Below are 12,043 nucleotides of genomic sequence, written 5' to 3'. Positions count from 1 at the left end.
ATTTTCACTCAAGTCCTAAAAGTAGATAAAGAGAAACCAGTTAAACAAATGAGCCAAAAATATTATACTTAGTCATTTATTTATTAAGGAAAATGATCGAATATTACATATTTGTGAGTGGCAAAAGTATGTGAACTCTAGGATCAGCAGTTAGTTTGAAGGTGAAAAATCGAGTCAGGTGTTTTCAATCAATGGGATGACAATCAGGTGTGAGTGGGCACCCTGTGTTATTTAAAGAACAGGGATCTATCAAAGTCTGTTCTTCACAACACATCTTTGTGGAAGTGTATCATGGCACAAACAAAGGAGATTTCTGAGGACCTCATAAAAAGAGTTGTTGATGCTCATCAGGCTGGAAAAGGTTACAAAACCATCTCTAAACAGTTTGGACTCCACCAATCCACAGTGAGGCAGATTGTGTACAAATGGAGGAAATTCAAGACCATTGCTACCCTCCCCAGGAGTGGTCGACCAACAAAGATCACTCCAAGAGCAAGGCGTGTAATAGTCGGTGAGGTCACAAAGGACCCCAGGGTAACTTCTAAGCAACTGAAGGCCTCACTCACATTGGCTAATGTTTATGTTCATGAGTCCACCATCAGGAGAACACTGAACAACAATGGTGTGCATGGCAGGGTTGCAAGGAGAAAGCCACTGCTCTCCAAAAAAAACATTGCTGCTCGTCTGCAGTTTGCTAAAGATCATGTGGACAAACCAGAAGGCTAGTGGAAGAATGTTTTGTGGACGGATGAGACCAAAATAGAATTTTTGGTTTAAATGAAAAGCATTATGTTTGGAGAAAGGAAAACACTGCATTCCAGCATAAGAACCTTATCCCATCTGTGAAACATGATGGTGGTAGTATCATGGTTTGGGCCTGTTTTGCTGCATCTGGGCCAGGACGGCTTGCCTTCATTGATGGAACAATGAATTCTGAATTATATCAGAGAATTCTAAAGGAAAATGTCAGGACATCTGTCCATGAACTGAATATCAAGAGAAGGTGGGTCATGCAGCAAGACAACGACCCTAAGCACACAAGTCGTTCTACCAAAGAATGGTTAAAGAAGAATAAAGTTAATGTTTTGGAATGGCCAAGTCAAAGTCCTGACCTTGATCCAAACGAAATGTTGTGGAAGGACCTGAAGCGAGCAGTTAATGTGAGGAAACCCACCAACATTCCAGAGTTGAAGCTGTTCTGTACGGAGGAATGGGCTAAAATTCCTCCAAGCCAGTGTGCAGGACTGACCAACAGTTACTGGAAACGTTTAGTTGCAGTTATTGCTGCAAAGGGGGGTCACACCAAATACTGAAAGCAAAGGTTCACATACTTTTGCCATTCACAAATATGTAATATTCGATCATTTTCCTTAATAAATAAATGACCAACTATAATATTTTTGTCTCATTTGTTTAACTGGTTTCTCTTTATCTACTTTTAGGACTTGAGTGAAAATCTGATGATGTTTTAGGTCATATTTATGCAGAAATATAGAAACTTCTAAAGGGTTCACAAACTTTCAAGCACAACTGTATATATATATATATATATATATATATACGCGTTTATATCTGAAATTTGATTTTATCCGTACTCCCCACATCCTGGAAATCATATAGACCTACCCACAAAAAGCTCAGCATTTCCTGGCTATTTCACTTCAACTCTGTAAAGTCCATCTTCTACCTTTGGCTCTCTCGTTCTAACAACATTACCTTTGTTGTGAAAAGGTAATTTCACAACAAGCATAAACATGTTAATTTTTTAAGCACTCTGACAGATACATACTGTACTAGATCATTTGTCTGTGAAGTACATATGTATGTCATTTATACCTTAAGTACAGTAAACATCTACATTTTATGAAACTCACTTTGTAGCTGTAAAAAGCAACAGGGATATTTTTATAAATCTGGATTTTGCATCACTGCATAATGGTCTTCTTCTCAATTAAGTGAAGTGGTCTGTTACATTACAAATAAGCCTGGATAAATATTTATTACATCCTCATTAAAGCCCCCAAATGTTATTCTGATGTCCTCTTAATTTATGTTCCTATGTTGCTAAATTACAGCAGTATCAGAAGGTGCAATCAGGCTTTAGCACAACAGAGTTGTTTTTCTACATCTAGTTTATTTTCTTATCTATTCAAATGTTTCTGCTGTGGAGACAATATTTAAATAAGGAATAACATTTGTGCTACTTTTATTTCCTAAAATAAGTAACTGAAATTTCGTTGATAATTTTCTTTATCATGCAACCCCTTTCACCAATTAGTCCACTGAATTAAGAATTTACTACACAAATACATATAGTTGTAAATGAATAACAATTAACACACTGTATATTTTTATTGATTGCTAACTTGAAAACCACATAATTACAACTTCTAATTCATTTTAAATATGAGTGAATCTACTCAACTTCCGAGTTCTTTATTTTTGACACTTAATCATAATTTCTTACATTATCTTCTAACAAAAGCACAGTCCTCTACAGTTCCGATTGCTATTAAGATGCATACTACACATGTCATCACACATATGAATTACATAGAGACACTAAATCAATTGCAATATACATTATAACTACCAAAATTAAATCTCTGTGTTAACTTTCCAGCTTTATTCTTTATTTTTGGTCTAAAACCATACAGCAGGCATCACCAAAAATGGCTCTGTCATTGAACAGTATGGGGCTACAGTGATAAGGTATGGTATCAGCTCATCTTTAGCATTGAGCTCTGCTTCTATATTGGGACTCACAACCCTCATTTAGTAATTTTGAGACTTTCTGCACAATGGTGCTAGAGTATATTCTTAAAAGAAATGTTGTCAGTACAGTAAGTATCACATTGTTGCTTGCTATTCCCTGAGATTGTCAGTCCTGTGCCCTGTGTTTGTAAGGACAATTTGGCTATTTACGTATGCATATGTCACAAAGATCCTTTCATTCACTGTAAGACCTCTCATGGCAGGCATGCCTGATATAATTTCACAAAAGAACAATGCCCAACTACAGAAGACTGTAATCACTAAGGTTTCCATATACAAATGTGATCAGTTGTTTCCTTGAACCTCTCATCAAATACCAACTACAATCTGCACCACACCCTTCACATCGAGTTTCCTTCCTGGAACAGCACATTCTCATTATGCATATACTGCATTTTGTTTACAACACACAGATAATTATATTTTCATGCCTAAATCCTTAATATACAATAAAATGTTTTAAAAATAAAAAATAAATCCAAAAATACTTGTATGAAATTAAATACTAAATGTACTTATGGTTTACATTTCTTCTTTGTTTCAAATAGCTTGGAAAGTAATTTATGGACACCTCAAAGAGACACATAAGGAAAGAAAAAATATGCATTAGTAAATTGTTATTAAAAAATGTTAAAAGGTTTACATTCTGGCTCAATTATATTTTTCTATAGTGATGTTTTGTTTACACAAGAGATGCAATACTTGTACGGTACCCCAAACACATTCGTGTTTGGACATGAATTAAAAAAAACAATACAGCTTATAATTAATATAAATATTTATTTAAATATTTATTGAACATATATGCTGATATTTGCTGCTCTTTGAAGTAGTGGCTCTTGTCTCTTCCACTGCAGTTATGCCATCTTTTGCTGACAGACAGCTGGCTTCTGCTGCACAAGAGGTTCAAACAGTAATTAACCATATTGATTGTAAGTCTATGGGCGTCTGTACGTGTTGTTGCCATGAAACCCTGACAAGGTCGTAAAGGGCAGTGTCTGAAGTGAATGAAATGATGAGATGGCTGCAAAAGAAATCACTGCAGCAGGGAAAGCGAACAGGCTGGCATGTGAGAAAAATCTCAGAAAACCTCAATAGCACACACACAGGAAAGCTCACTGATTCAGATGGAGGACACATTCACTGTGTGCAAGCTACTCACAGGAACTGCAATGGTGTTTGATAAAATATCACTGTAATGTCCTCTGACTCATAACAATTGAAGAATTTAAAAATAAACTGAGCAGCAAAATGCAAATGAGCAGCACTATGGACAAACAAATTAAGGCAACATTATTTGGTAAGTTAAATATTTATCTTATCGCTTTACATTTAGAGATCATAGCTGTTAACACATTGATGTATTCAGTCTTTCACATTGTAATTTTTAAATTTTAACTGTGCATTTCAAATGATAGAACATAAACACATCTTCTAAGATAACATGGGTACATGTTACAGTATGCATCTCTGACATAAATATTTGGGATAATTCAAAGACATAATAAATAAATGCCAAAAGATGAAGTTACAACAAAACTAAAGCATGACAAATACCATCTATAGCCAACATAAAGCATAAGCACTAAAAATGACCATAAATGTAATTTAACAGTTATAATGTATTATAAAGTTACTGGTATTTTTGTCAAGTGATACATATACCCTTTTGAAAAAGAGAATAAGGTTATGCTATAAAATACTGACATGAGATTAAAACCATAATTATTTGCAAATTATTTCATTTGATTACAGTTTTATTAATGAAATTTCAAGTATCAAAATGATGGTGTAAAATTGACATAACATGGTGATTTAAAATGAAAAATGGGAATAGAGCATTAAGTTCCTTAAAAACTGATGACACTAAATAATAAACCCTTTCTTTAAACATAGATTATTTATTAATTAGATCAATGTGTCATCTAACCATTTACTAGCATTTATAACTCAAGTATAAGAGGTTTGTTTTTTCCCAACTTAAATTATGTAATGCAGTGAATATAACACCGTTCTCCAATATTTTAATCATACTCTGCATAAACCTACTTTGAAGAAAAAACACTCTAATATTAAAATTTAATCAGTTACTGTTAAAGAAAATCAATTGAAATGCTGATGAAGAGCTCGAAAAAGGCTCTATAGCATTTTATCAATTTATTTAGTGAAGACCTAGGGCGGATGCATAATAGATTATTTGTTGCAGTAATACAGTATATTGCCACTTTACTTATTAACTGTCATAAACATCAGCAATTTTGTTTACCCATTTCATTTATATAGTTTTTACATAAGCATTATTTTAACACAATAAACACTTGGCATATTTTATAGCCAACTGCAGTGTAGACATTAACAGATATATCATAAGGCTCTATATTGAAACTATATGTTATATATATATATATATATATATATATATATATATATATATATATATATATATATATACACATATATTTGCAGCTGGAGATCCACAAAGGGAGAAAAAATTAATCAAGTATCATAAAGTACTTTTTATTCCTGAGCTATAAAATGTAAAATAAGTCTTCAATCTGTAGTATTGATATGTAATCCAAAAAATTGTAAATGTATTATTCTTGGCTCTCCAGTGAAAGGAAACTATTTAAAGTGGACTTAAAGGGCATGAACAAATAGGGGGAAGGCAAATAGGACTCCGCGCATTTTCTGCTTCTTCTTTCTTGCTTGCGTCTTCCTATTGATGGTGGACGTGAGACTGCGTTTTTGGTAAGCAGTGCGAGTATTATTGAAGTTGGGCTTGGTAATGGGCAGGATTCCTGGAAGGTTCTTTATGTCAGCGAGTACCTCATACTGTATGCTGCGACATTTTCAGTGCACAACATTCCCCGATTCCCCAATAGGCAATAAATCAGCGCATAACACACACACACACACACACACTTTTTTTATTCTTAAATTTAAGATGGTGAAGGTCGCCATCCTTTTCATAAACATGGATCTCCGATTACTTTCATTGGCCTGTCGGTTATCGAATGCTGGGTCGGCGGAGGCTAAAGCCTATCCCAGTTGTCTCAAACTTGGGTCCACTTTCGGATTTTCACGCCAGTCCATTACATGCAAACATCCAAACTCAGGGCATATATGGGATCAGTTTAACGTCGAAAACCTATCCAACTAGCACATCTTAAACACAAAAAACTTGAAGTGGTAAACCCTAGTCAAGTATTAAACAGTCGGGATTCTAACCCGGTAGCAAGAAGCAATTCAAAAGCAGAGTATTCTGTTTCTCTATATCCAATTCGCTACCAAGTAGTGCCCACCTATAATAATTAGTTTAGTTTACTGTAGCAATGTATTCACCTTTATCATATGTGTTTAAACACGTCTGAAAATATAAAGTCCTTGACTCACTGAGAAAGAAACTGTTTTACGAAGCAAATCCACAGAGAAAGCCTCCAAAAGACTGAATGATAGCCACATTATGTCGCGCCACCTTGACTCTGAAATGTGAAAGAAACATGGATGATAAAAAAAATCAAACTCTTACCAACAAACGATGCAAAAAGTGTGACCTTTTGACACGCGACGCCGCGCGGAGCCACTGAAACAAACAACTGGTCACGCGGTCCTCTCCACGCGCGTGCGTTTGTGCGCCAAAAACGTTGGACGATGTACACCGTACTGCCACGCTGCACCTTTGGGGAAAATCAAGGGAATTGTTTAAGAATATGAAAAGAGTTTTGAACATGTTCATATTAATATGACTGCGAATGATTCTTCTTATGTTGTGCCTATATGCCCGCTAAAAGCTGTAAGCTAAAGTTTAAATGGAAACTGTGGATTTATTACATGAATGGATGCACCAGCACTTAAATGCATATAAGGGTGTTAAAACGAATTTTAGATTAACTGACAATAAACCTGACAGAGGTAATCTCTTTCTTAAGGGAGAGGTTGGAAGCATGCGCTGATTGCGCGTTGCCGCACCCACCATACACTGAACTACCTGGACTGAGACCCGAGTGAAGTGGGTGACCCCTCAGCCTCACACTGGAATGGCGTGAGTTTTTTTTTTTACAGTGGCTGCAGTGCCATTTTTACCACCAATCCCCACGTTTTCCATGTAAATTGGAGGACCTTTGCTGGCAGATTAATGTCATACCCACGACGAAGCAATTGCAGGCCTTGTCGAGGCCCAACGGAGATTCGGGATTCAAACCGGCAAACTTTCCGATTGCCTGCACAGATCCCTAGCCTCAGAGCCACCACTCTGTCTTGGTTTTCTTAAGAACCGTGTAAAATGAGTACTGAAATGAAATTAAGAGGCACGGTACCAGCACACAATGTAACAAAACGACAAGCGGGTTTAGCAACAGATGGATTGTCAATTCAACGTACGAAAATACAAATGAATGAAAACATATTTCAGCAGGTAAGAAACACAAATGAGAAGGGGTTGGAGAAATGGGGAAATGGATGACCAGTTTTACAAATCTGCCAGTTTTTTTTCTGCATGGGCAATGCACAAATACAAGAAAAAAATTAATTCTCCCTTATGTTCACAAAGTATACAGAGATACATTTGATCGATTTGCATAATTGTACGGTGAATGCAAATTAATTGATTATGAACATCCATCCATCCATTATCCAACCCGCTATATCCTAACTACAGGGTCACGGGGGTCTGCTGGAGCCAATCCCAGCCAACACAGGGCACAAGGCAGGAAACAAACCCCGGGCAGGGTGCTAGCCCACCGCAGTGATTATGAACATCAAGTTAAATAAAAACAGGTGTGTTAAAGGACTATCAGCTGATATTTATACAAAACAATCATCTTTGAGTAATATCTGTTAATCAAATTGAGCCTCAGCACTGTGGGCCATGGTAGGGCTCCACACACAACTATACTGTAAATATAAACTTTTGGACAATTTGGAAATGCAGAATTTAAACTTCCGGGCATTGTGGATATGGCATTGTAAAAGAAACCACACTGGAGAACATGCAAACTCCACAAAGACAACTCCCTGGATTGGGATCCATTAAGAGGTAGCTCTAACCACTAAACTTCATTACATACTGTATTTGAAAGTGAAACAAATGCATTAGTGTGAAATTTTAATGATTTAATATACAGGGTCCTGTTAACAGAAGTGAATTAATCATTCAATCAATATTAAAGAATGTCAGTTAATTAGTTATTACATGAAAACTTTTAACAGCGAAGTAAAGTATTAAATGGAATACAATCAAATACATAAAATCTAATCATAACTGTGTTTCACATTTATTTTTATCGCAAAATTTCATACAACAGTGTAGCTCAAAGTGCTTTGCAAGATGACAATAAGAAAGTTACAAGAAAAAAAACAATGAAGATTAGGCAATAATCTTTATATATAATACGATACCGTGGATGTTCATTTGTCTGTCCAGGATTTTAAATCACCTGTAGCTCGCAAACCGTTTGACCTATACACTGAAATTTGGTACACATATACAGTGCATCCGGAAAGTATTCACAGCGCATCACTTTTTCCACATTTTGTTATGTTACAGCTTTATTCCAAAATGGATTAAATTCATTTTTTTCCTCAGAATTTTACACACAACACCCCATAATGACAACGTGAAAAAAGTTTACTTGAGATTTTTGGAAATTTATTAAAAATAAAAAAAATGAGAAAGCACATGTACATAAGTATTCACAGCCTTTGCCATGAAGCTCAAAATTAGGCTCAGTTGCATCCTGTTTCCCCTGATCATCCTTGAGATGTTTCTGCAGCTTAATTGGAGTCCACCTGTGGTAAATTCTTTATCAAAAATCCATGATTTGGAAAGGCACACACCTGTCTATATAAGGTCCCACAGTTGACAGTTCATGTCAGAGCACAAACCAAGCATGAAGTCAAAGGAATTGTCTGTAGACCTCTGAGACAGGATTGTCTCAAGGCAAAAATCTGGGGAAGGTTACAGAAAAATTTCTGCTGCTTTGAAGGTCCCAAAGAGCACAGTGGCCTCCATCATCCATAAGTGGAAGAAGTTCGAAACCACCAGGACTCTTCGTAGAGCTGGCTGGCCATCTAAACTGAGCGATCAGGGGAGAAGGGCCTTAGTCAGGGAGGTGACCAAGAACCCGATGGTCACTCTGTCAGAGCTCCAGAGGTCCCCTGTGGAGAGAGGAGAACCTTCCAGAAAGACAACCATCTCTGCAGCAATCCACCAATCAGGCCTGTATGGTAGAGTGGCCAGACGGAAGCCACTCCTTAGTAAAAGGCACATGGCAGCCCACCTGAAGTTTGCCAAAAGGCACCAGAAGGACTCTCAGACCATGAGAAGGAAAATTCTCTGGTCTGATGAGACAAAGATTGAATTCTTTGGTGTGAATGCCAGGCGTCACGTTTGGAGGAAACCTGGCACCATCCCTACAGTGAAGCATGGTGGTGGCAGCATAATGCTGTGGGGATGTTTTTCAGCGGCAGGAACGGGGAGACTAGTCAGGATAAAGGGAAAGATGACTACAGCAATGTACAGAGACATCCTGGATGAAAACCTGCTCCAGAGCGCTCTTGACCTCAGACTGGGGCGACAGTTCACCTTTCAGCAGGACAACGACCCCAAGCACACAGCCAAGATATCAAAGGAGTGGCTTCAGGACAACTCTCACAGGTGGCGCAGTGGTAGTGCTGCTGCTTTGCAGTAAGGAGACTGTGGAAGATTGTGGGTTTGCTTCCCGTTTCCTCCCTGTGTGGATAGCGCTTTGAGTACTGAGAAAAGCGCTATATAAATGTAATGAATTATTATTATTATAACTCTGTGAATGTCCTTGAGTGGCCCAGCCAAAGCCCAGACTTGAATCCGATTGAACATCTCTGGAGAGATCTTAAAATGGCTGAGCACCGACGCTTCCCATCCAACCTGATGGAGCTTGAGAGGTGCTGCAAAGAGGAATGGGCGAAACTGGCCAAGGATAGGTGTGCCAAGCTTGTGGCATTATATTCAAAAAGAGTTGAGGCTGTAATTGCTGCCAAAGGTGCATCAACAAAGTATTGAGCAAATGCTGTGATTTCTCAGTTTTTTTATTTTTAATAAATTTGCAAAAACCTCAAGTAAACTTTTTTCACGTTGTCATTATGGGATGTTGTATGTAGAATTCTGAGGAAAAAAATGAATTTAATCCATTTTGGAATAAGGCTGTAACATAACAAAAGGTGGAAAAAGTGATGCACTGTGAATACTTTCTGGATGCACTGTATATTGGTGCAATAAATGCTATTCAGTGTAAATAAGTAATAAGTTAACACAAGCCTAAAGTCAATTTTTGCCAAAGCTCTTTGCACAGTAATGTTAAAAAGAAGAATGAAAAAGTAAATGTAAAGAAAAAGAAATGATGAAAATATTACTATACTATTTAAAAATAAAAAGACAGTAGCTGGCATTATCTATAAATAATTATTAATAAAAACTGGAAGCAAGTACTGTATAGTACAGTCCTCACAGGTGGCGCAGTGGTAGTGCTGCTGCTTTGCAGTAAGGAGACTGTGGAAGATTGTGGGTTTGGTTCCTCCCTGTGTGGATAGCGCTTTGAGTACTGAGAAAAGCGCTATATAAATGTAATGAATTATTATTTATTATTATTACATGAAAAATAAGAAAAAATATGTATTTATAGTATGTGGGAAAAAAGGCGTATTACAAAGCACAAAACTGACCTCATGAAAAAGAAAAGTGAAGGCAAAAAGATGTTAATTTATAATAAACATATAAACATGTTCAAGCAGTTACAACCCACATGAGATTACCAGTTTAATGTGAATGTAAAAATGTACTGTTGAAATGTAAAAGAAAAGGACAGATTAAAGGATATAGGAAAAACTGAGAACAGAGTTGTGATGGATGCAACTATCTACCTGCGATTAACTGTCTAAACCCAGGAACTCTGTATTGCCTGTTGGTTTCCATTCCAAAACAGAACCAGTGCTTCCACCTTGTAATGACAGTTCGCATTATTCTATTTATATTTAATTGTGATTGTTTTCCTGCAAACATTTATTGTCTTAGAGATAAAAGATCTGTATTTGCTTTGTTTAGTAGATGATTATTTGATTAACATCTCATCCCTTGTGATATTACGCATTATCAGTGAGTATGAAAATACTATCTATCCATCTGTCCATTCCAGTTGAGGGTTGCACTTTTTTAGGCCTTTAAAAATACAGTAGTAGGGTGTACTATTATAATAAATATGCAATTTATCATTAAATATTATAAGTTTATTAGCTAAGACTCTGTGGAAAATGTAAATTAAAACTGAATGTGAAGATAATATTTAATTGAAAATAAAACAAAGACAATATGTCAGTTGTTGAAACTGCAAAAATTGTATAGTTTTTTGAAAAATATATTCTCATTTTGAATTTGATGCCAGTAACATATTTTTAAAAAGCTGGGACTGGTAAACAAAAGACTGTAAAAGTTGTATAATGCAAAAAAAAAAACAAAAACCTGCTGGAACATCTCACAACTAATTAGGTTTTTTGGCAATAGGTCAGCAACTTGATTTGGTTTAAGAAGAGCATTCCAGAGTCTTTCATAAGTAAACATGGTAAGGGGTTTACCACCCTGTGAAAAACTGCACAGGCAAATAGTGTAATAATTTAACAATAACATTCTTCAACTTAAAATTGCAAAGAATGTGGGGATTTCATTATTTATGGTAAATAATATCATTAAATGATTCAGAGAATCCTGAGAAACCTCTGTATGCATGGGAGAAGGCTGAAAATCAATATTGGATGGCCGAGATCTTTGGGCTCTCAGGTGGCACTGCCTTAAAAATGGACACATTTCTGTAGTGGAAGTCTCTGCATGGGCTCAGGAGCACTTCCAAAAACCATTGTCTCTGAACACAGTTTGTCGCTGCATCTACAAATGCACATTAAAACTCTACCAAGCAAAGAAGAAACTATACATAAACATGATCCAGAAACACTGCCTCCTTCTCTGACCCAAAGCTCATTTAAGATGGACTGAGGCGAAGTGGAAAATTGTCCTTAGGTCTGATGAATCAATATTTGAAAGTCTTTTTGGAAATCATGGATGCCACATCCTCTGGGCCCATCAGGATTGCTATCAGTGCTTAATTCAAATGCTAGCATCTGTGATGGTATGGGGGTGCATCAGTGCAGATGGCATGGGTAGCTTGCACATCTAGGAAGGCACCATTAATGCTGAACGATAGATACAGGTTTTGGAGCAACGTAGGCTGCCATCCAGACAGGG

The 12,043-nt window shown here is 36.7% G+C and overlaps 1 protein-coding gene across 1 annotated transcript in view; it reads left to right on the top strand.

Annotated features, from left to right (window-relative positions):
* Positions 1-3,813: 3,813 nt before the first annotated feature.
* Positions 3,814-12,043, top strand: part of LOC114645789 (sal-like protein 2) — a 60,757-nt gene continuing 52,527 nt past the window's right edge. Inside the window, exon 1 of the mRNA XM_028793634.2 lies at positions 3,814-4,075. Coding sequence (XP_028649467.1) covers positions 4,027-4,075 — 49 coding nt within the window. The 5' untranslated portion in view covers positions 3,814-4,026. The remainder of the gene's footprint in view (positions 4,076-12,043) is intronic.

This window comes from Erpetoichthys calabaricus, chromosome 2 (genome assembly GCF_900747795.2).
Source record: "Erpetoichthys calabaricus chromosome 2, fErpCal1.3, whole genome shotgun sequence".
In the NCBI taxonomy this organism is placed as follows: domain Eukaryota; kingdom Metazoa; phylum Chordata; class Cladistia; order Polypteriformes; family Polypteridae; genus Erpetoichthys; species Erpetoichthys calabaricus.
The sequence above is the reverse complement of the archived record's forward strand: the minus strand, read 5'-3'. Positions and strand labels throughout refer to the sequence as shown.